Below are 26,195 nucleotides of genomic sequence, written 5' to 3'. Positions count from 1 at the left end.
CATGTTCTATGAAATCTGGCGATGATATTCAAGTTTGGTTTTTTTCCTTACGTCTTTGATGCCAACAGGAATCTGCAAGCAGAATATGATCGTCTGAAGCAGCAGCATGAACATAAAGGCCTGTCCCCACTGCCGTCCCCTCCCGAAATGATGCCCACCTCTCCCCAGAGCCCCCGGGATGCTGAGCTGATTGCTGAGGCCAAGCTACTGCGTCAACACAAAGGCCGCCTGGAAGCCAGGATGCAAATCCTGGAAGACCACAATAAACAACTGGAGTCACAGCTACATAGACTAAGGCAGCTGCTGGAGCAAGTGAGACCCGCAGTTCCCTATCATGGAGTCTGTATAAAAATTCATTTCCCCTCTTACACAAACGTAAAAAAATTAGAACTCAGGGTCCTTGTTATATACACAACCAGCATCGATTTGTTGAGTACTTGGTATGTGCCTAGCAAAGTACTAGGTATCAAGGGATATAAAAACGAGGAAGACTCATGTGTCTTTTTTTATATCAATATGATAATAACCCAATATTAATCTAAGACTGTTTCCTACAAACATGTTTTTCTTGGTTGACCAATTTAAAATGCATGTTGGGGGAAAAATGCCAAATGTTTTCTGCTAGTCCTCTAAAAGTGAAAATTTGACATCTTTAAATAGAGCTCTCTTCTTTGTAATTAGTTTTATTTTCTAGTGTATCTCTGGGGTTTTTTTTTTCTCTTCTTCCAGTCCCTAAAACATATTTTTAAAAGCTTCTTTGAAAACCCAGCAAGATACAACATGGTAGTAGACTACCTGGACATGGTCCCTGGTTTATGTTAAGCTTTGTCCTCCCCATCTTGTTACTTAATACCCCACAGAAATATGAATATGCCATTACATTTCCATGGTCACCATTCTTAGTCAAATGATATTTATATATATCTTGTTACTCTGTAGCTCTCATTCTTTTTCCAGCTTACAATGGGATGGGCATAATTCAGGTGCAAAGACAATATCCATGGATCTTACAACCAATGGAATTTCCAAATTCAATTATCTTTGGGAGGTTTCTAAACAGAGAAAGTTGAACTGTCTGAGTCATGTGTATCTATAATGTTTTCATATTTATGTATTTGTAAAGAAAAAAAATAATTCTGTTTTCTTTGGCTGTCTTAGCCCCAGGCAGAGGCCAAGGTGAATGGTACCACGGTGTCCTCTCCTTCTACCTCTCTGCAGAGGTCAGACAGCAGCCAGCCTATGCTGCTCCGTGTGGTTGGCAGTCAAACTTCAGAATCCATGGGTAAGTGTCTTAGCTATTCCCGGATTTTGATGTCCCTTAAGATCTGGAAATGCTGAAATATTTGCTAAGAGGGTGACATCACCGGCTAAATTATCTCATACTAGTTTTGGACAAGGTATGATCAGAAACGTCTTAGGAAATTACAAAGAAGGTCGTAGCCCTAGCCTTCAAAAAGTCAGCCACTGGGTTATTCAGAACAAGGTAGTGTGGTAATAAAATTTCATTCAGGTACTTGGGACAATTGGCGTAGTCGGCTGGATTCATCAGCCCAAAGTATGAGCCAGGGTTGAGGAGGCCATTGGAGGAATCCGTGGGGGAAATCACAGAGTGGCCTTCTCCCTCGATGTGGGGAGGAGTTGCCCGATTGCTTGATTGTTGCTGACCTCTGGCATGAGTATGGGATGCCCCGAAAACACCAGAAGGAATAGAGCGGGTATTCCAAGAACAAAAGATTACGAAGTTTAGCAAAGATAGTAAGCCATTGTTATGGGAAGGACAGCTGGCTACAGCAGACTCTCAAGAAAGAAAGACAAATCCACAGATTGAAGTAGGAAAATGGCTGTAGTATGGTTCTGTAAAGAGGAATCCTGTCTCTCAACTCAGCCAAGACGGCTCTCTAAAATCAGCCAGTGAGCCAGCAAAATTTCTACTTGGGGACATGCCTCCAGGAATAAACAAAGAATTTGTATGTATCCTTAAACTGGGAAAATATACCCCATTCTATACAGAAGACCCAAAAGAAGATAAAAAGTTTAATTGCTCCAACCAGTAATTGAAATTTACGGGAAATAAGTGCAGGAACTGAGGAAAAGTCCCTCAGCTTTCCTTAAAGGCCAAGTTGAGAAAAGCCAGTGCTTCAAAAGGCAAAGGACCCTACCAAGGTTCTTTAGAGCAGGGTTCAATCAGACCCTCTTTGCCCACCCCTCAAGGGATGGGAGACTTCTTAAGAAACTGCAAAGCCCCAAGGACATAAAAGGGCTAGGGGGAAGGCGGGGGGAACTTACTACTGAATTAAAACTAAAATATTTAAAGCATGGTCTCCTGAATCTCCCTTGCTTAAAAACCTATTGTCCAAACAACGCCCAAATAACTTTTATCTCCAAGTTTTTTTATATAAAAGTGTTTCCAAGGACAAGCTTGCGTATTGCAGGCAGCACTGATCCCAGAAGGAGATCCTAAAAGCGGTATAAATCAGAGGCATGGAATGATAACGTTTCATTCATTTTGGAGACCAGGGAAGGCTTTGTGACAAATTGACATTTGTGAAGGGTTCTGAGGGAAGGAGGCAGGACCAAGCATAACTTGAAAAGGAAGAGCTTCAGTTAAGGTGTATTGATGAGGAGCTTAGGCCAGGGTGTGGGAAACAGCCAATAATCCAGGCTAGTAGAATGGTAGGAACCAAGCAGGAGGGAGAGGGGGAAAAGGCTGCCAAGGAAGGTGGGGGTCCCGTTACAGTGACATGAATATTAGGCAGAGGTGTCTGACTCGTTTGGGTTTCAGGGAGCCACTGAAAATCATAAACCAGGTAAGAAATATCTAAAAAGAAATTTCTAAAATGACATTTTCTGGCACCTGTGTCCAGCCCACAGTAAAACTTTTATAGGTGGAAATACCAGTTAGGAGGCTATTGCAAACGTCAAGGTATGTGAGTTTTGAAGGCTGGGCTTGAGGGATGCCAGTGATGGGATGGAAGGAGATGAATGGGAAACTATTACATGAAAATGGAGCACCCAGGGCCTAGGGACTAACTGGATTATGTGAGGAAAGGAAATGAGGATTTGGTTGGAAGAAGATTGTGATACTTTTGTGCACATTCTGTGTTTGAGGAACTGGCAGTTCTTCTAAGTCATGTCTGGCAGGAAGTTAAAATACAGGTCTGTAACTGACGTTAAGAGGGCAGGCCAGATGGACTCGAGAGTGAGCTCCGTAGAATTGATTGCTGAAGGGTGTGAGAGGATGAGAAATATATAACGAGGGTGTTTGGATACAGAGCCTTGGCAAAGTCTTCCATTGACCTCCATTTAGGTGATTGGTTAGTAAAGGAATGGAGAGGAGGAATAGATTGAATAAAAATGTGGTTAAAAGATCACATGCTGAAGAGAGCTTTCAATGAAAATGAAAATAAATTACAGCCCATTGGATTACTGTAAACTGTGTCATTGGCTATTTCTGAGAAAGCAACTTTCAGCCAAAACAAGGGAAGTTGGAGAGCTGTCTTTTCAGTAAAGTAGAAGACCAGATAATCTTAAAAATGACTGAGGCTGGAGGGAAATGAAGACACCTTTGGAATATTACCAAGTAACAGTGAAAGCCTAGGTAAAAATTAGTTGAATTTAAGGAAATGTTCAAAATGGTTTGGTGCCATTCTCCAGCAGTGTTCTCTGTCTAGGACTGGGTTCTGAGGAAACTGAAGCTGGTGAGGCATAAATAATGAAAGAAGGTCAAACCAAGTAAGGCATTTTACAGTGATAATGAGTACATTGTTAAAATGGCCATGATGGTTGCCAGCCATCTGCTCATTGGTTTTCCCTGCTGTGCTAGGCAAGACAAAAGGGGGTTTTACGAAGGCCAGAAACACCTGGTCTATCCCCCTCATTTCTTTTTTTCTCTTAAGGTCCAGCATGAATCAGCCCTATCCTCTGTGCTTCTTTTTCCCTGGGTCCTAAAGTGGTTATACTTGGTCCTCTTGATCTTACCATTCACAGAAAGGAACACACACACACACACACACACACACTCTCTCTCTCTCTCTCTCTCTCTCTCTCTCTCACTTACTTTGATTCCTCTCATGTAAAGCTTTATTGCCTGGTACCAGGATGTGTTGAGAAATTAATTTCATACTGGAGCTTTACCATGAGAGTAGAATAACGAGATGCAAAATGCTTCACCAAAATTGATGGGACAAAAACAATGGTTCAAGGGTGTTGTGTGTCAGAAGATTAGGGAACCATGGTCATAAAAGTCCCGAAGTTAGATAACATGGAAATAAAACATGTTCAAGTAATGCCTACATCTAAGACAGAGCCTCCCTTGTGAGCTGCTGAAGATAATACATAGAGATTGTTGCAGGGTGAGAGGCATGGTTCATGGGGCTGATAAGATCAGGGTTGTTGGGCTCATCAGCTGGGTGGTAAGGACCTTATGGTGGTGGTAGACCAGGATGGGAATAGAGAAAGGTGTTGAGCGAGGTGGCTGAGAGCTCTGAGAAAGGGAGCATTTCTGAGGCGAGAAAGCGAGAGGGTAGTTGAAACACAGGGGATGAACTTTAGGAACCTGGAGCACATCCTCCTCCAGAGAAGTCAAACTTTGTAGGAAAGCCAGGTTTCAGGTCTTTTGAGAAAGAAGACAATGTTTGAGGTTGTTTGACTGGATTTACAGCACTTTGATGATTTAGGGCAATCTCTGCAGATTCTCTTTCTCCACATGAGATCTGAATATAGCTAATGGGCTGTTGTGACTGTAAATGATAGCACAATGTGTGAAAAATATTACATGCCTCTGAAAATCTATAACTTCTGAAAACAACTGAGCTTTAGTGCCTCTGTTACTTCCTACTTCAGGATTTTCTTTTCTTTTTTGTGAAGTTAGTAAAGCATGTGACACCACACCACATATTTTAGCTTGAGATTCAGAGGCCTCGATGCCCAGAAACGATAGGTATTTAGGCCTGTCAACACTGGTGAAGAGGCAGCATGCCCATCAAAGTGGCCAAATTAAAGAACACATGAGGCCCTGGACCTGATAATGTGTGAAGCTGAGAGGATCATGGCAGACTCCAAGTGCTGAATTCCAGTGGCTGAGTTAAGCTAAGCAATAACATGCCAATATAAAATGGACAGGCTATGTTGTGAGGTTGTTCTCTGAAAGACTGAATTTAAGGGTGCTTTATTTTTTCAACTATATAAGCCGTCATTTAAGAAGTAAAACCCACCGTCTTCTTGAAGGATTCTCACAGGTGTTTAAATAAATGCAGTGAGTGTACTCAAGTTCTGAAGGTTTGAGATGTGATAAGGCTGGGATTCACTGAACCATTTTCTGGGTAGAGATTTGCAGTCCCTAAATATACAACCCTATTGATTTTTTTCAAATAAAGTGAAACCTAGGTTGTCATGCTAAAGAGTCAGGGCTTCCTCAAACCACAAAATACTTATCATGGCAAAGTCTCTGTGTACCGTGTTCAGTACATTTTTTACTCATGAAACTTCGATTCTACTGGAAGGAGACAAACAATAAACAAAGAAATATAAATGAATGTGTATCTTCTTTTGGCTTTCACAGCTACTCGTACAGGAGTGCAGACTTCCTAACAACCCCTAATCTTTAATGACTCCTCACCTACCTGATGGCCCTTTTTTAAAGCATTTCATATTTTATTTGTTTTAAAATGTTCCCATGTCCTCTAGCATTTTATTGAGAATAATTTCAAACTAAAGTGGAAGTTGCAGTTAATTCGCCAGTTATTAACATTTTGCCACATTTGCTTTATATTTATGGGCAATCATTTATATGCGGTATATTTAAAATAAATGTTTATATTAACAGCTGTTTTTTAATATATCTTTATATGTTCTGTATATATTTATATCATGTACACATTTATCATATTTATGTGGGGGGGTACAGTTTATGTGAGGATGTGTTTGGCTTCTTGCTTAACTGACCCATTTAATCGTTTCAGACATAACAAAACCTCACCCCAAAACACTTCAAAAGTATCTTCCAAGGTCAGAGATATTCTCCTACATAACCACAATTCAGTCATCACACTCAGAAAAGTAACACTGATTCAATACTATTATCTATTAAGCTGTTCAAATTCAAATTTCCCCAATTCTCCCAATAATGTGCTTTATAGCTTTTTGTTTTTTCATTTAGGATCCAGCCAACAGTCCATGCTTTGCATTTAGTTGTCATATCTCTTTAGTCTCCTCTAATCTAGAACATTTCCCCAGCCTTTGTTTTTGTCTTTCACGACACTGACATTTTAGAAGAGGTCAGGCCAGTTCAGTTGTTTTGTAGAAAGTTTCTCAATTTGAATTTAGCTGCTTGCTTCCTCATGACTGGATTCAAGTTAAATATTTTTGGCAGGATTACCACATAGGTGATGTATCCTACTCAGGGGCTCACAGCAAGGCTTTCCTCAAGATTCTCACTCCGTCCTCTTCACTCTTCTTTGTCTTAATCTCCCTTCTATTTTCTTAACTCCTTCTCTTTCTTGGTTTCTGCTATGTTAATAACCCTAAGTCAAGATCTCCAGCCCAGAATTCTCTCCTGAAGTCAAGCACCTAACTCTTAAGCCTGATAAAACCATGGAAAAAATATATCCCACTCTGAAATCACAATCAACCTCCAGACATCTCTTCCAATTTTCCAGTCTATAGAAAGACAGTAATTTGCCACATCTTTTCCCTTTACCTACCTTCCTTAGCAGTGCCCCCCACAATCAATCTTGTCACCAAGGTCAGTCGGCTTTGGTTCTTGTAAAAAGAGTAAAACTCTTCCATTCAGCTGTTTCTGCCTAAAATTTATCCCTCACCATGTGCTACCTGAACAGACAGTACAAATACTCTCCTAATGAGTTTCTCTGCCTCTGCTCTCTCTTTCCAAGCCATCCTCCAGATGTTTCCAGTTACTTGCCTATCATTCAGATTATATCACACTATTTCCCTCCTTACGCATTTTTAATGGCTCCCATTTGCCTTCAGAATCAAGTCCAAGTTCTTGAATATGGAAGTGAAAATCCACTTTCCTCTCCAACACAATTTCTTACTGCCTTCAAACACAATTCTTCTGCCTCCACGCACAGGCCCAGTGCTCAGCCACACCATACTTCTTGCTGTTTCACTGCTCTATGTTGTCAATCCTCTTTGGCCTAGAGCACAACGCTTTCTTCTTTTTTTAATATTTTTTTATTGAAGTATATCATTCATACATATGCAAGAGCATCATCAGAATCTTACTACTGACTATAGTCCATATTTAGTGTATTTTTCCCCCAACCTACCCTATTTAAATATATTTTTATTACAGAAGTTGTAAACTTACAAAACAATCAGGTACATGTATAGAATTCCCATACAACACCCCTTCACCATCACATCGCACTTTAGTGGAATATTTGTCACAGATTATGAGATAATATCAGGCTATTACCACTAACGATCATCTATAGTGTACATTTTGCACACTTTTTCCATACCTCCCCTCCATTATCAACCCAGTTCTTCTTTGTTACTGTATTGCTGTTAACCATAGTCCACAGGACATACCCATAGTATTTTTCCCACACAAGGCTTTCTTAACCTGAAATGTATCACCCTTTCTTTTCACTCTTCTCCGCCTGGCTTGTTTGTTTTTTAAGGCCCTACTAAACCGCCATTCTCTCCATGCATCCCTAACCACTCCCTAAATAAAGAATAATTGAGTCTTTGAAAGGCTTAATCATGCATTATATACTTTCATTTTTATAGATCATTATTAGCATTTCTTTCTTCTCCCTAGAACTTAAGCTTCTTAAGGGCAGGGACTAAATCTTGCACCCGACTGAACACCCTCCATGCAACAGACACTCAATAAAGTACTTGTTGAATGAATCTTTGAGACACCATTAGGTTTATAGTTTATAATAATTTGGTCCTGGAAATAATTCAGGGAGAGGAATGCCAGTCACTACAGTGAACTGTTCCTGTAAATTAACACAGTACTATTGAGTTCCTAGAGCTCCAGTGTGATATAATTAAAGTGTCAGAAATATTAACATCAATGCTCATGAGTGTGTCTGTTGGTTTGGATTTATTCTGCAAGGTATATACTATCAGTGAAGTGGACTTGCTGCCATGAAAAATGCCTCCCGTTTCCTAATTCAGCAAAAATGTGTATCAGTAAAGGAACAGCAAGAGAATCAGCCCTGCAGTGGTTAGAATCCTGTTCTTCCTGGCAGTTTCTCATTCATTCCATCCTCACTAGACAATGGTAGTTTAAAAGCCACAGGAAGAAAAGAAACTAAACATACTGAATTTCACTTTTCTTTTCTAATGGCATAAACTTAAGGTAATACCTTCTATACATACACATGCCAGTGTGAGTATGACCATTAACTCTTCCTTTTCCACTGTGGGACCTTAATCCTTTAGCACTTATTTCCTGTACTTACTGTTTCAAGGAGGTTTCCTATGGTACCTTACCATGAGACTCGCCAAGTAAGAGACTTTTTGTCTACCCCAGGTTCTTAACTCTCCATTATAATAATGGTATGCAGCCTCACATCCACCCAGGCTATGATTTTCTCTTAATGGCTGGCACTTCCGAGGAAGAAATGCAGGGTTCTAATCATAGATGAAAACCCAGGTGGCCAGGACAAGCACGGTTAAAACACCAGCTCCCCAGTCATTTCCAAGGCAGATATGAACCTGAGGTTGTTCTTAAGCATATTCATTATTGTTGATTTGCTGAAACAAGGTCTTGATTTAGATGGAGGTTACAATGTGCTGAACAAATAGAGCTCGAAAACAAGTGATTTTCACTCTGTGAAGATTGAGTGGTATGAAAAATTAGTTTCAAAGAACCTTCAAAGTTCAAATTAATTTTGATTGCATATAAGACATTTCCCCTTACTGCAAATGCTGCTTCAGGTGTATTTCTTTGCCATGTGTATCAACAGAAGAGTCACAGATCCACAAAATCTACAAGGGGCCTCCCATTCTAAATGGAAGACCATCTACCCCTAAATGCTTTGCTTTCAAATTATCATTCTCTTCTCACATAAACAAGGTCTCAAAAAAGTATCCCCTTTTACAAGCCCCCAAAACCTCATTACGATAAAGTACTCCCAAGTAACAAAGAGGAAAGGAACACAACTTCCCATATCTACAGTCCTTAAAATATTAATATTTCATTACTGATATAGGTCACATTCAACTTTTATTTTTCCCTATTATATTGGACTTTAAAAGCACTTGAGTTTTGTTTGTATTTTTGGCTAAATGTCAAAGGAAAGAGTGGGAAAAATACCTTAGTGTCTCCACTCCCTTACCTTCATAAAGTGAATGCAGAATGTCACATTTTCTTATTTTCTTTTGTGCTGAAGAGACACACAGCATGTGTGTAATAATTTTTTTATTACAAAGAAAATGTTTCACACTTGTTAATGGAACATAAGAAAAGGGGTTTTGCCAATGTTATCCTTTTTTATTAGAGAAGTTGTAGGTTTACAGAAGAATTATGTATAAAATACAGAGTTCCTGTATACACCCCCTATAATTAACAACTGGCATTAGTGTGATATGTTTGTTACAATTGATGAAAGAACTTTTTTGTAATTGAGCTATTAACTATAGTCCATGGTTTACATTAGGGTTCACTATGTTGTACAGTTCTATGGGCTTTTAAAATTATTTTTATTCTAGTAATGTATATACAACCTAAAATTATCCCTTACCCTCATTCAAATTTATAATTCAGTGCTGGTTAGTACATTCACAGTATTGGGCTACTGTCACTACCATCCATTATCAAACTTTTCCATCAACCCAAAAAGAAACTCTGTATAATTTAAGCACTAACTCCCCATTTCCTACCCCAACCCCGGAGCCTGGTAACCTATATTCTAGATTCTGACTTTGAGTTTGCTTTTCTAATTACTTCATATCAGTGAGGTCATACAATATTTGTCCTTTTGTGTCTGGCTCATTTCACTCAACATGTTGTCTTCAAGGTTCATCCATGTGATCACATATATGAGAACTTCATTCCTTTTTAGGGCTGAATAATATTTCACTGCACATAGGTACCACATTTTATTTATCCATTCATCGGCTGATGGACTTTTGGATTACATCTATCTTTTCGCAGTTGTGAATACTGCCGTGACGAATGTTGGTGTGCATGGCAACTTTATCTTAACTTCTAAGTAGATATATAGTTTTCTTTTCCAAGGATAATGACACAAAGTACTTCATGAAATTATTCTCCTTAAGTAAAGGTGGTTCTCCAATTATTTAACTTGAGGGGTTTTTTGATTATTTATGAGCAAATGAAAATGAAATTATAATGGTTTATAAAATGCAATCATGGACTTTTTCTCTGGTATCTCTAATGTTTCCTTAATTGTAATTTGCCGTTTTGTGTTTTTGCTTTCACTAAGGTGAGGAAGACCTTCTTAGTCCTCCCCAAGACACAAGCACAGGGTTAGAGGAAGTGATGGAACAACTCAACAACTCCTTCCCCAGTTCGAGAGGTAAGCTCCAATATCTAGAAGTAACTCACAGTTACTATAATTAGGCCCAGTGCTCACTTCCATACCCAACTAGGATGTGTATTGTTCTATGTTTTAAAAAAAAAAAAGCATGTGTTGATAGAATGCCAATTTGGGGCCATAGTGAGCAGATTGTCTCTTTAAATGTGAACTTATGGTTTGAAGTATTTTGAATTCAAATATCTGTGAAGTCAAGATGTTTCTAGAATTAAGAATGCTACCTTATATTTCTAAACTGTTTTAGCTGCTTCATACATTCGTCTGAAGAGTTAATTATGAGGTACCTCTGACTTAACGAGTGATCATTATGTGACTTTCACAGGGGTGTACAGCTACTACTTGCTGTGGCGAGGCCTGGAACGTGCCTTGTGAGCCATGGTGGTGGGAATTCTGACTTGCAATCTGATGCCCTTTAATAATTTAAAATTGCATCTTACCCATCATTTAATAATAGGTATAAATCTTGTAGACTTGGAGTTTGTTGTTGTTGTTGTTGTTTGGTTGGTTAGTTGGTTTTCTTTTTCACTTCCATGCATAGAATACAAGCTTAGCAAAGAAAAATGTTAATATCATTTTTCTTTCTCCCCATCATTTTGACCTTGGGTCCTTTGCCCCTCGTACAAAAGCAGCATTTTACCCAACAGAATGTCTCTACCAGCCAAGATCGGCATCAGATGTCTTGCCTCATCTAAGGAGGTACTGCTGTTAGTTTTGGAGGGTATTTATTTTGGTCGATTGCCCTGACATAAAACAAATCACTGACCCACCTCCCTTCAACGAATAAAAAGAATGGCAGCAGTCACCTGTGATCAAATAGAGGAAAGGCCTAGAGAAGCAAGAGTGGGCAAGCACAAGGCTTTGAAGCCAGTGATTGGCACACCAAATGGACAGCCAGGGAGGGGAAGGGTGGTCAAAAATTGGGGCTATTTGTTCCCTCTGACCAGGGCAATGAGGAGGCTGTTTTGAGTCATATGTTTGTCCTCTTTTTGTTCAGTGTCAGTGAACAATGGCCATTTCCTAGCTGTTTGCTATATGAGTGAGCGTTGTACAGGGCACATTAAAAGCAATAATGTTCTGTGAACGTTGCTAAGGAACCGTCAGGGGAGACTAATTTTAAATGTCTGCACCAGCCATCTTTCCACTGGTGAGCACCACTGATGTGTTCATTTTCACAGATAAAAAACTTACCTGTCTTCCACCCCTCACCCCCTTCATCCCCTTCCTATCTTTGGTTACCTCCTCCCCTTGATGCCATTATTCGTAAGAGGACTGTAGGCAGGTTTGGCATAAGTCAGATGCTTTCGCCTTTATCCGCATTACTTTGTTTTGTCAGCTTTCCCCAGCACCTATGACTTGCCTTGGAGGTACTGGGGCTGGAAAGAAGAAAAGACAAGCTTCTCGCCTTCAAGGGGCTTATGGTCAGTTGGGGATATAGCATTTCAAAGAAGCAAAGTTCAGATTGTAGTCCAATACTATGAGCTCAGTAATGGAGATGTTTCTGATGTGAATGTCTCCCAGAACCAGCCAGTTCCATAAAGAGAAGTGAGTGAGCCTCACACAGAGAAAGTGTCTTCCTCCAGGTCCCGTAGCTACTAGAGGGGCCAGGACCTTGATCCCCACATCTAATCTACATTTCATTACCCCTGAGCTTCCTGTGGAAGGTCACAGACATGTGTCCAGGCAGAGCCCCTGCAACCATACATAGCTGGGGCTTCTTAACCTGCCCTCTTGGACATCAGGGGCAGCTGGGTTGGTGCCCCAGTCATTTCTTCCACACCTAAACAGCCAGGGCGTATCAGAGAAGAGGCGACAGCAGGGCGCATGGCTCTGCCTCCCCACAGCCAGCCACACCTCCCTGGACCCCATTTTGTATTTGGGTCTCTGGTCCATCTGAGACCTAGGGTTCATCTTTTAAGGTGAAATCCTTTACACCCTCGTTAGAGACCTTGAAGCTAGACACCACGTGGGTTTAGCAGAAGCCTCTGGCAGAACTGGAAACATACCTCCTCTCACATGGTATCTGGCACTTAGCACTTCTGACACTGTATTTACTTGTATAATGTTGACTTATTGGAAAACTTGGAAACTCAATTCATGCAGGTTGCCTAGATAATGTTTACTAAATTACTGCTGATGGAAGCATATCGTCCCCTTAGTGCTGATTTGAGTTTTCAGATATGGGATAAGGAGGCCTCATCTGATACCAGTTCCATTAAGTAAGCTCCTACATAGTCAACAGTGTCCCAGTGATCTGAGAGAATATTCATATTCCTGAAAGAAAAAAAAAGCAAGAAACAAACAAAAAATGCAGAACAAAAGCATAGGGAAGGTGTTGGAAAATCTGACTGGCCTTTCTGTGATGCTATGACCTTTAGTTTTTCTTGTTCCTGAGGACCTTCACGTCTCAGGATAACTGACTCCCAACTGACATCTCGTTCGATCTCCATCTCTTTTATAAATATCATCTTTGACACTAGAACAGTGGCTTTCAAACCATTATCCAAGAAAAACATTTTACATCTTAAACCAGGATAAGGATATAAGTGTGTGTGTGAGAGAGAGAGAGAGAGAATGTGTCCACCTACCACCACATGTATATACCACACATATGTATAGTATTCACACATCCATACAAATAGAGACAAATTTTCATGAAGCATACCTCACATACTTCATGTAATGCATGCTGTTTATTCTAGCGATTTAAACATAAAATGCTGGTTGCAACCCACAGAATTGATTTTCCGATTCAGTGGTTTAAAAATACTCATCTAACCAATTCCAGTTTTCCTTGCCCAGTTGACTATCTTTCAGAACAAAAATGAAATTAAAAATGTTTTGCCATGGAAGTTTCTGCCAAGACCTTGCTAATGCCTTAGAGGACTTTGTGCTTTTAATCTGAGCCTGCCATCCATGTTCCCATCGTTGTATTATGAAATATGAAGCTCACAGTTGTTACAGCTGTTGTGGACAGCTGTTTGAGTAACTCAAAGCAGATGTCAGAGCCACAGGTCTGACATTTAGTGGAAATGTGCTATTAAATACCACCTCATGGCTTACTTAACCCTGCCAGATAATTGCCCACAGAGGAAGAGACTTCAAAAAAAAATAAAATAACACCATTACATTTTTTTCATAAATATAAAGTATACAGGTAGGAGAATTATTGTGTACTTTCAAACATGCAAACCCCTTGCCAGGGTTTTAACTTAGAGCTGGACTTTAAGGTAAGAGCGAATCCTTATCTTTCATTTTCACAAAGAATAGCTGAAAGCCCAGAGAAGTTAAGTACCCTATTCGTGGCCATTCAGCAAGTTAAATTGGCTTCTGATTTTATCTCGATGGCCTTGCTAAACTGTTATCCAAATTAATAATGGGGTTGTATGCTTCTGCATTTAGTAATAAACTGATGGCCAATATTGCCCAGCGTAATAGCCAATATAAACTGCAGCATGTTCAAGGTGTAAATGTGTGCACATGTAGCTATGTGATTATATCTTTCCTCATTAATCTCGCAGATACAGTTAGTTCACAACTGCTTAGGGGATTCAAGTGGCTCTGTGTATATTAAATACTAAACAATAGCCAATTTCCATCTAATCTATTTATCTATGTATGATCTATCCCTCTGTCTGTAAGTATGTACACAACTTGAACTCCACTGTAATAAAAGTGATTATCTCCTATACTATAGTTTCTAAATCTCTATCACTATTCTATGGAAACACTACCTGGATAGAACTAACAATCAATATCATTAAAAAATAAACCTTTTAAGTGGTTTGTCCACAGGTCTCTGATCATTCAGCAGGAAAATGAAGGTATTTATATATGCATGTGCATAAATGAAAGAAATGCTTCCCTCTTCAGTGGTATGCTTTTGGGCTCTCTAAAATGAGGTGCCACATTATATCCATGAATGAACGATGGGCTCTAAGATAAGCTCTTGGTGCAGTGGTACAGCGAGGCAATCCAGAAGGCGGTTAGCCATGCTGTGCAGATATTTCTACTGCCTCTATAATCTCTTACATGCTCACCTGTGCCGTGTTATCTTTATCCCCAACAGCCCATGCCATGCTCTCCCTCTCACATCACCTCCTCCCAAATAAGCCCACGTGCCTTCTATTAAATGCCCCGAAGCCACCAACCCACCATCTTTGTAAAATCCATCATCTTTTAAAATTCAACTCTTGTTCTGTGGTGCTTTTATGAAAGAACAGCATAAGGAACAAAGGCAGATGCAAACATCATTTGCCCCCCTTCAGGTACCATTCGCTTTCCTATCTGCTTTCATAAAGTATTTGAGCAGTTATCCCTTTTCACCAGGGGTCAGCAAATTGCAGCCCATGGGCCAAATCTGGCCCTCTACCTGTTTTCATAAATAAAGTTTTATTGGAACACAATCACACCCCTCCATTTATATATCGTCTATGATTGCTTTCAGGCCACAAGGAATAGTAGTTGCAGCAAATTTGAATAGTTGATACAGAGAGCACATGGTTCGCAGAGCCTAAAATATTTGCTCCCTGGCCCTTTACAGAAAAAGTTTGCCAGTCTCTGCTTTCCACTATTATTTTGTTCTCTGTTCTAGCGCTTTCCATGTATGCACCCACAGGCTTCAGTGCTGAACCAACTTTCAGCTCAACAAAGCTGTGCATTTGAATTGATCTATACATTTATATTCACATTAACCAAAGAGCCTGCATGTTCCAATATTTAAAATGTAGCCCTTTGAAGCTTCTTTTACTTGTAATGGGAACAGAAATCCCAAAAAAGAACCAACTCTTCCTGCCTTAACTTTTTTAAGTGGTCACTGAACCTAGATAAAGAAGCAAAGGGTACCCAGAAACATTAAGGTCCTGTGATTCTGACTCTGAAATAATGGATTACAAACAACAATTTCAAGTTCATACACCCTAAGGGAACCAGACTTCCCCTGACCTTACCAAGCCCTTTATTTAGACTCAGGCCTCTCCAGCCACTTCCCTTTTCTCTTGATTCATTTCCTGACTACATACCACATTGCCAGATGGACGTGCTAGGTGAACGTCTAAGAACGTCATTTCCAATGAATGTACTTACGAAATACAACTTTTATCTGGCACTTATATTTATTTGTCTGGTTGGTTGACTGGGGTTTTTCCTTTGTCAAGAATTTTCAAAAATGTCACAACCAATTATCCTCTGTTTTGTCGGCATATAACTCTTCCTATTAGAGTAGAAAACATTATTTGTTTTTACCTTTTCCCTTTCTAAACAGAAAGAGGTTTTGCCTCTGTACTGTGGTAATGAGCACATTGGGACCCAAGTATTGAGGGAGGATTTTGAAAGAGATAAGGGTTAGCATGGCTACAGGAGGTCCATTTTATGTAAAACATGGTTTCTAAGGAAGTACCTGATTTTAGAGAAGTTGTAGGTTTACAGAAAAATCACATAAAAAATACAGCATTCTCTCATACCCCACCCCCATATTATTAACACTTTGCATTTGTGTGGTACATTTGTTATAGTTAATGAAAGAACATTTTTATTATTTTTTTATTTTTTTATAATTTTATTATTAACTAGTCCATCATTTGCAGTAGTGTTCACCGTGTTGTACAGTCATAGGTTTTTTTATCTTTTCCTTTTTACTCTAGTAACATATATACTACCTAAATTGCCCCCTTTTAACCACATTCACATATATAATTCAGTGCTCTTTATTACATTCAAAATGGTTGTGCTACCATCACCACCATCCATTTCCAAAATGTTACATTTAACCCCAAAATAGGAACTTTTGCTTTTAACCTTGGCAGAACAGTGTTGTGCTAGTGAGACGCCTTTGGACTGGGTTTCAGTGCTCGCGCCTTCAGGGAGAGCCCCCCCTCCCCCCTGGTGCCTTTTTAATGTTACATCCTCAACATCGACAAGCAAGGATTTACAACAGAGACTTTCCTACGGATGCCTTTAAGTGGCTTTAGAATGTATCCCACTTTTACATTTGGCCCAGGTAAACAGTTAAGTTATCTTGGAAAATGGAGATAATGATAGTGCTCACCCCACCATGTTGTTTAAGGAGCCAGTGAAATCATGTATATAAAGTGCTTTGCACAGTTCTTCTATCAAAGTAAGCTCTCAAAAATGTTAGCTGTTAATAAAAGTAGAAATAACAACCTACTAAACATAATTGTTAATTTTGGAAAATTAAATTATATATACTTTAACTGGGGGGGAAAAAAAGAAGTACCTGAAATAAAACACAAATCATTTGCTATACATTCAGCACTGACCACATGAGTGTGATTTCTGAATATGGTTATGTGTAAAGTTCAGAAAAAATACGTTACCTTTGTCATGCGATGAACTGTAATTACATTCTGAGATGAAATCATACTGCTTTCAAGCAACACTTTCCTTCCTGAAGTTCCAAAGTGTGAAAAAGAGACCAAAGTTACAAGCCAGAACAAGGTACCAGCCCTCGGCATCTAAGCTAAAGGATAGGTCAAGCTGCCGATGACACCAAAGGTCTCTTGGCCATGACCTAGCTGCTGCCTTACCAATTCTGCCCAGCCAGCCTTTATCAAATACCCAGAGTGTCCAGGTACGGTACAAGGTATTGGGAATAGAGAGGTAGAGAGGTAGGTGAGCAGCAACATGTGGCTCTCAAGTAGCTCACAGTCTTGTAAGGAAGCAAATTAATTACATTGCCAGACAATATAACTATGAACTACATATACATTTCAAGCCCTTGCTAAAGGGATGATTAATTCATGCAGGGATTCATCTGAGCCATCGACAATGAAATTACATTCTCCTCCCATCCCCTTTCCCTATTTATTTGGCATGGGTCTGCAACCGGTAACACCCATGACTGAGGAACCAGCACCCATTTATTTTCTTCTTTTCCCCTGGTTTGCAAAGTGCCATGAATACCCAGCCCTTGCAGGGTCACGCATGCCGTTTTTACACGCCCGAGGAATCTGTGACTCACTTGGAAGGAAGGGATGGGGGAGCTAGGGAGGCAGATAGGCAGGTGCAATCCTTAGAAAATCTTTAAATGGATACTAAGAGTCTTGAACCCTAACCTTGAGTTTTCAAAGGTTTATTTTGCAATAGCAGGTACATACATCTTCATTCTAGACTAGTAATTCTCAAATTGTTTCATGGAATTTTAGTCTTCTTGGAGCCATTGAGCATAGTGGGTCACAGGGCATGGGAGTTGTTGAACTGTATCTCTCACCGCTCTGCTTTCATCTGCTCTTAATACTGGGATTCCATATAAGATTGTTTTAGGAAGTGTTCCAGTGCTAAAATCAGAAAGTTTGAAAACTAGTCTATCCGTTTGAAAACCCTGGAGATAAAGGGAAATTGTGGGCCCAGGACATGCTAGGTATGGGCAGTGAGCCCTCATTTTCTGTCAGTTATGAATGTTATCATAGAAAACTTTCTCATTAGAATCTGCTTTTCGAAAGGTAAACAAACAGAGATGTAGGGTTCTGGAAAACAAACATGGCCAGTGAGTCTTTACCCCTTGATTCTCAAGGCTTTTGTTGTCTGTTGAATTATGAAGTGAAGTTGAAGGCTCATTCCTGAATCTGGCTCTGTGGCTTGCTCATTGATGGGACTTCCTACCCCCCTTTTTTGCCTTCTATTTTCTCAAATGCCCCCAATCCCATCATGGGCACACTCGACTTCCACCAGGTAGAACGGATTCTCCAAGAGGATTGAGTCTAGCATCTGTGGGGGCCTGCCTCACATTTGGGGTGCAGACCTTCAGCACATGAAGTCAACTACCATTCGTTTCCATGTGCTGATTGTCAAATCAGAAATGAAGAGATCCTGAAATTTTCAGACATTACACTTGAAATCTTACAGTCACCCTTGAAAGCAGTGCTTGATTTATCGGATTTCTATCCTGTGCCAGTTTTCACCCAGTTTAATCCATAGGGATTCTTTAATAAGTGATGTCTCTCAGATCATATTATCTGTTTATACTGATTTTAAGTGTATGTAAAGATCATTTGACTGGATGTGTCTTTTGGGTTTTGTTTTTTGTTTTTTGTTTTTTGTTTTCTTTCCAGAAGGGAATAAGTGAATTGTCATCTCAACATGTGTTTGATAAAAGCAGCAAATTTGGTATGAAACTGTATATTTATGCATGGTTTTGTTTCCTTTCTGATATCTCTGCCTCTTCCTCTCTCTATTATTAAAGGAAGAAATACCCCTGGAAAGCCAGTGAGAGAGGTTAGTGAGACTCAGGCTCCCAGCCATGGCTTGTGTCTGTCTCATCCTGCTTTCTGTGTTTGGCGTTTGTATAAAAACTGTGCGTGCACGCTCATGTGTGTATTTCACATTGTGTCATCACACAAGGATGGTAGCCACCTCTCCACTTGCAGCTCACGAGGAACAGTCCTCAAATATCCATTGCCGGTGGCATCACCATGACGACAGAACCAGGGGTTGGGGGAGCAGGAGTCTCTTTAAAATGGCAATCCTTTGTAGCCTCTAAGTTGGAATCCTGCAGTTTGTCATCTGGTGCCATTTGCAACAGAAGCAAAATCTTCATAATAAATTTTAGACTTGAACATAAATGATGAGTCATACAAAGCTCCCCTCTACTTCTCGGACCCTAGCGTTTTCTGCCAGTGCCCTTGGCTTTTATTCTCCTGGGATGATTCCTTTGGTTTTGGTTTTGGTCTATCTTTTTCCCCTCTGGTTTCTATAATCTCTCTCATTTTGGCTAACATTTTTTGAGCACATACCGTGTGCCAGGCACCATCCTGAACCCTTGCCATATATTTCATCATGTAATGTTCATGACAAACCTCTGAGGTAGGTACTCTTATTAACCCAGTTTTACAGATAAGGAGGCAGTGCAAGGATAAGCACTGTGTCCAAGGTGGCAGAGCCAGGATTTGAATCCAGGCAGTCTGACTCCAGAGTCACACTCTTAACTCTTATGCTATTCTACCACTTTAGAAAATGGTGTTTTACAGGCTTAGATCCTCTCAACCATGCCCTTTAGAAAGTGCCCTTTTTCATTTAGCTTTTGGAGCCAGGGAGAACAATAACCAATTAGGTATAAAAATTGGATGCAGGAGTCTTGAGGACTTTTTTTAATGCCTACTTCTGGGGTGAAAGGGGGAGAACGCAGCATTATCGCTTAATGTGGCTTGGGATTTTACAGTGAGAGATGCTTCTTTACTCCCCTTCTACCAGGAATACTGTTTGAACATAAAATGACGATTAAATGACAAAGTGTTGAGTGACAGCCCAAGTGAAACCAGATTTTCCATATCAAGAGTTTAGTGTGAAGGAGGGGAGAAGAAAAGCTCTTCCATGGAATGGCAATAGTATGGCCTGTCCTGGGAGGCAGGTTGGACAGGTGCACAGTCCTTCTCAATAGGATCCTTAGCAAGGGATGGATAGGAGTCGAGCTGGAAATTCTGCCAACACCGTGCCATTCAAGTTCAATGAATGCAAAGATCCTTCAGTGCTCCCTTCCAAGGCTTTGAGCATTGGGGTCCCAGGGAGAGGGAGTGGTAGGCTGGGAAGAGAAACTGAGGAAACCGGAATCGGTGAAGCGTTGAATGCTCCTGAGGTTGCCTGGCTCATGTACCTATGTGAGACTCCTTTGGTTCATTCCTATGGTAAGTGTCCCTTAAAACGTATTTCACAAAAAATTGTGCTATAATTTTGACCACCTTACACCTGTTTCTCTCATCACGAATGAACTTCTGAAAAGACCATCACATACAATTGAGGCTATATCGGCATTTGAAGACCACTACCTCGTGTGTATTATAGTTAGATAAGCTTCTAGAAAGTCCTAGAATCAAAACAGTAATATTTTTGGTGCTGTGAAAATAGCCCAAATGTACAGACCATTTTTTTCCCAAACATTAATTTATAGAGAAGAAGAGATAAGTAGATTTCACTGCAGTGTTCTGGCTTTGCTTTGGCCAATTGATTGCTACCCATTTGTTAGGAAATTGTATCTGAAAAAAAAATGAGAGTGCCAGATTGCTATTGAGGCCCTGGATCTTTGCCAGAAAGTCTCAATTCCAATCACTGTGGAAAACAAACTCCTCCAGCAGCGGTGGCATGTGAGACTGTGTTGCAGTTTGCGCCAACTTGGACAAACATACAACTGCCCTAACGTTCAACGTACGGTGCCTTTGTGTTCAACAATCCTTGCTTAAGAATGGATTAAATTAATACTTTCTAGAGATGTATTTTTGTGTCAGCCTGTGCCTGAAGCTGATTGCAAACGCCTGAGTACTGGCATCTTTTCCATGCCTCTTGCACTCAGAATGTGAGATTTTAATTTTGACTTTATAGAAATCTGTCAGGTAAAATTAATGAACTCACTAATGCTCTGCCCTACACACATGGGAAACAGAACCAAGATACCAATCTATTTTCTATCTCCATATTACAGTGGTGCTTTATACCTCCAGTAGCCTGAGGTGTGATTCTTTTAGGGCAATATTTTTGCAGAGAGAGATTTTTTTTTCTCTGGCTCCCTTGGGAAATAAAAGTTGAATCATTATCTTGGTGAAACATGCTTTTATTAACGAAGTAACCAAAAGCATGATATAGATATGGTGAGGTGACTCTTAAAAGGTCCTGATTTTTACAGTATAGGGATAGCCATGACATCATTTGTGAAAATTTAATGCCTAAGCAGGCTAAAGACCATTTAACATTTTGTGAGGGCATGGTGGTGTGTTAAAGATAAGGAACCTCTATTTTACTGTGTGAATTTTTAAATAGCAGATACCCCTAGAATTTATGCTTCTTGAGGGACTCAAGAATTTTCCTTCCTGGTAGTAACTGAACATGATTTCAAGAAATAGAAGCACCACTCAGCTATATAATCTATAAATGCACTTCCTTGTTCTTATTATCTTTTGACTCGCAATCCACATCCCCTATCACACAGTCTAAAAAGGTACTTTTTGATTAATATCAATAAGCTGAGGGGCTAAAATGCGTTTTTCCCTTTTTTAAAGATTTGTGGTACCTTGTCAAGCTACCAGGCGAACTATACTGTAGTCAGATGTGGGTATGATGAAATTGTTTGAATTCTATTCAGGTTGTAAGGGTCTTGAGTTTTGCTTTTGTTTGGTGTTGTTAATAGCAGTTAAGATTGTATGTAATTTAAAAAGTTGCCGTTTGTCCATTCTCTTTGAATTATGCATGAATAATTGTGCAGATTTCCCAGGGGAGCTGGGCAGTCAAAAATAGATACCGGGATACCCTCCAATCAGTCTGGTGGCATGGGTTATATATTTTTGCTCTAAGCTGTAAGGAGCAGCATAGGACCTATCTTGTCTTCCTGTAGATTTTATGGTTTAGAAAAGCCAAAGAGGATTTCAGTTCTTCACTGAGATCTACCCAACTATTATTCCACTTTATGAATAGTAGTACATACGCTTTGCTAAAAGTTTTTATATTTGCAGTTTCAACCAAAGTCCAGGGTGATTTTTCTTAAATGTAATTATTTCTCACTAAAACTCTGCACTAATAAAGCTCAAAGAGATTTACAAACTTGGCCACCTTAATATAAATGGCTGAATGGCATTAAACCTTTAATAAGTCTTAACGTGTTCCAGTGCCATCGCTGTTTAAGTGCCTGCCCATGAATTGTCCTCAGACCCTCTCTCACTTTCCTATTTTTTTAAAAGATAAGTCTCTTGAAATCAATATCAGAATAGACTACTTGTCCTAGTCTGTATTTAATTTTTATTGGGATTTTAACAATTATTATGGGAATCTGTAAAGTTGATACATGGCAAGGTATTAATAACCTGGTAAAGCATTTTTTTAAAGCTCCAAAGACAGTACTTGAATCAGAGAATGATTTACTGGTGCCCAAGAATTAAAATCATTAGTCATATAAAAAGAAAGATATGGGACGTACGTGAAAAGGCAAGCCATAAAGTATGTCTCATGTTATCTTAGTCTAGATTTGAACTTTGTTCCAAAGTATCCAGGGAATGTTGTGCTGTGCTTGGAAGCCATGCTGGGGGATTAATGCTAGGTTGTGCCACATTATTAGTAAAAGGTTATTCTGATAGTTAACCCTCATTTAGGAGATCAGAGATGGATACACAGGGTACCCAAAGTTGTGCTTTACATGTGGGTCATATTATAATGAGGCTCTAGAGTAATCTGGAATGAAAAGTGATTTTAATCCTGAAGCTTCCTGATTCAAAGAGTATTCCAGAAGGGTCAATTCAAGAGTTTATTTTTCAGTTCAAGTTAAAAGCAGTGAGAAACTAGTCACCTCCACCATGACCTCAGAAGTGAGCCAGCGGTTTGAAACAGCCTTGAAGATTCTGTGTGGTGGTGCTGATGGCGGTGATGGCGGTGGCATTGGTGGAGATGGTATTTGTGGTTGTGGTGGCTTGATCGTGAAAAGTTTTAGTACAAGTAGATAGTAAACCATCCACAGCAAGGTGAAAGGGGTGTAGCCTATCACGAAGTATTCACATTATGACAGGAAGCGTGCACTTCGCCATGGAATCCTTTTCATATATAATATTGCCGTTTAAACATCGCCAGTAGCCTGATGTAATGTTAAGCTGCTACTAACAATGTGTAATGGCTTCATTTTCACAAGGCTTTGCTTCTTCTTGGAAACTGATGAAAATCAAACCCTGTCGTGTACACTCTTGGTGCGGCTTCTGTGTTGTCTTCACTTAGAAATGGGGAATGCTTTCCCAAATGGCAAAGAAACAAGGTGATGATAAAGTCTTTCTCTCTCTTTGTTTTCCAGGACACAATGTAGGAAGCCTTTTCCACATGGCAGATGATTTGGGCAGAGCGATGGAGTCCTTAGTTTCAGTCATGACAGATGAAGAAGGGGCAGAATAAATGTTTTACAACTCCTGATTCCCGCATGGTTTTTATAATATTCATACAACAGAGGATTAGACAGTAAGAGTTTACAAGAAAAAAAAATCTATATTTTTGTGAAGGGTAGTGGTACTATACTGTAGATTTCAGTAGTTTCTAAGTCTGTTATTGTTTTGTTAACAATGGCAGGTTTTACACGTCTATGCAATTGTACAAAAAAGTTATAAGAAAACTACATGTAAAATCTTGATAGCTAAATAACTTGCCATTTCTTTATATGGAACGCATTTTGGGTTGTTTAAAAAATTTATAACAGTTATAAAGAAAGATTGTAAACTAAAGTGTGCTTTATAAAAAAAAAAGTTGTTTATAAAAACCCCTAAAAACAGACACAAACACACACACACAAACACATACAAACTTTGAGGCAGCGCATTGTTTTGCATCCTTTTAGTGTGATATCCACATGAAGTCATGGCTTTTTCTTTCTTTTCTTGCACATTAAAGTAGGACTTTCTCTAACACCACCAAATGACTATTTCACTTTGCTCTTTTTGGAATTGTTGACTGAGTGGGGCACGTTGTGGGTTTTCACTTTTTACATCTATATGTCTATAAGTATATAAATGCTATAGGTGTATAGATAAGAATTCCTAGAAAGCTTTTGAATTTCTTGTTCAGATGTTCCCGCCACTTCCTAATGGAAAGAAATTGCTTCTAGTCATCAGGGTTTACCTGCTTGGTCTACAGTGAATTCCCCCTGGAGCCAGGAAGAATCTACCACACTAAAACATTGTCCAGGGCTCCAGATGGTTCTCATTTTTAACTTTGCGCTGATGACTAGAGTTCTGGATTAAAAAACAAAAAAAAAAGGAACATAGAAATGAGTACACAGGACTCAGTATTGCCAAGGAATCCACTGGTAGATAGAGTCACCTTCCTGCTGCTGGCAATGCCATGATTTAGATTTAGCGGGGCTGCAGCAGAAGTCAGAGCATCACAAGGCAATTTTAACTCCCAAGCAGGAGGGAGGAGATGGGCCTGGACGGCTGTGGAGTCCCTGCCTATCCCTGCGAGGGAGTGGGCCTCCCTCAAAGGAAAGGATTGGACAGCTGTCCCTAACCATCCATAGAAATCTCTCTGATTGCCACTAAATACTCTGCCCTCTTCTCACAGCCCAATGGCAATGGTGGCTTTTTTTGTTTTTAAGATTTCGCCCATTTCAGTGAGTTATTAAATGCCACACCACTTACTTTAACCCTTGAGAAAATGGGTGAGCCAGTAGCCCCATCACATTGTGATACTGTTAAATATCAACCCAGAAGCCCGCAAACCGTGTTTCCCTCTTTGGCGTTTCTCTACAAGTAATTCCACATAGGTTTGCAAGTGGGAAGGCAAACCATTGGTTTAGATGTTCCAAAAGCTACTCCAGACCTTTTTTTGGGGGGGCGGGATAGGCAGGTTAAATAAGTGAACAGACAAGAAAGGTTCAAACAGAGGAGGAAAAACTCAGGTGGAAAAGCCTGTAAGGAAAAAGGACTTGTAAGGAAAAAGCTTTACTCTTTCATGTCATTTTATTAGTCTGAATTTTTGCTATCATTGATTCAGTAGACACCATTGTGTGACCTATTATTTTGCAAATCTATTACCTTTTTCATCCAGTGTCATTAACTTTTGGAGAGTGGGTTTTGTCCCTTATTTTATTAATGATAATTATTAACATCAAACACGGCTTCTCATGCTATTTCTACCTCACTTTGGTTTTGGGGTGTTCCTGATGATTGTGCACACCTGATTTCACAGCTTCACCACTTGTCCACTCTGTGAACATTTCTCTCCATTTTCTTTTTCCTTTAAAATTTCCGAAAGAAAACCCAAAGCTCTAAGGTAACATGAAGATTTTGGTTTTAGTTTTCCTTTACATGATGCTGAACTTTTTCTTTATCTGAGGATTTTATTTTAAACCAAGACTTTAAAAACAAGCGTTACTTTACATCATAGTAAGAAGTTTGTTTCGTTCTAAGATCAGAGGTAAATGGAGTGCATAATTTTGTTTTAATCTTTTTGTTTTGTTTTATCTTTTAGACATTAGTTCTGGAGTGGGTCTGTCAAAATATTTGAATAAAAATTGAGAGCTTTATTGCTGCATTTTAAGCATAATTTGGACATTATTTCGTGTTCTTTATAACCACTGAGTATTAAACTGTAAATCATAATCAGTGTAACTGGAGCATAAACATCACATGGCATGTTATGTCATTGTTTTCAGGTACTGGGTTCTTACTTGAGTATCATAATATATTGTGTCTTAACACCAACACTGTAACATTTACTAATTATTTTTTTAAACTTCAGTTTTACTGCATTTTCACAACATATCAGACTTCACCAAATATATGCCTTACTATTGTATTATATTACTGCTTTACTGTGTATCTCAATAAAGCACGCAGTTATGTTACAAAATAAGTGTTGATTGATGATTGGGCTTTAATGTTTTGTATTTTGGTTATTTAATGTTTTAATAGGAAATACGTTCATACTGTTCAAAAATGAAAAATCTTAAAAGGCAAACAGTGAAAATCCTCCTTCTCACCCTATCTCCCTTCCACATCATCCTCACTGCACTGTCAATATTCATTTCTTGTGCTTGTGTAGCCTTCCAAATTACCTTCATTTTTAAATAAGCAATTACATATATATTCCTACTTTTATTACACAGAAGATAGCATGCTATACACTCAGTTATGCATCTTGTTTATTTAAGAATGGACCCAGGACATCTTTGTATTTCAGTATATAGAAAGTGTT

At 39.4% G+C, this 26,195-nt stretch overlaps 1 protein-coding gene across 3 annotated transcripts in view; it reads left to right on the top strand.

Annotated features, from left to right (window-relative positions):
* Positions 1 to 25,850, top strand: part of DMD (dystrophin) — a 2,676,723-nt gene extending 2,650,873 nt beyond the window's left edge. For 2 of the 3 annotated variants that reach the window (XM_023592525.3, XM_058291721.2), the window contains 4 exons: positions 69 to 312; positions 1,159 to 1,282; positions 10,425 to 10,517; positions 23,305 to 25,850. In XM_023592525.3, coding sequence (XP_023448293.2) covers positions 69 to 312; positions 1,159 to 1,282; positions 10,425 to 10,517; positions 23,305 to 23,402 — 559 coding nt within the window. In that variant the 3' untranslated portion in view covers positions 23,403 to 25,850. Of the gene's footprint in view, positions 1 to 68; positions 313 to 1,158; positions 1,283 to 10,424; positions 10,518 to 18,732; positions 18,765 to 23,304 lie in introns of all 3 variants that reach the window. The other variant, XM_058291720.2, reaches the window with a different exon arrangement.
* The last annotated feature ends 345 nt before the right edge of the window (positions 25,851 to 26,195 follow it).

The sequence above is a fragment of the Dasypus novemcinctus genome, chromosome X (assembly GCF_030445035.2).
Source record: "Dasypus novemcinctus isolate mDasNov1 chromosome X, mDasNov1.1.hap2, whole genome shotgun sequence".
Classification (NCBI taxonomy): Eukaryota; Metazoa; Chordata; class Mammalia; order Cingulata; family Dasypodidae; genus Dasypus; species Dasypus novemcinctus.
The sequence above is the reverse complement of the archived record's forward strand: the minus strand, read 5'-3'. Positions and strand labels throughout refer to the sequence as shown.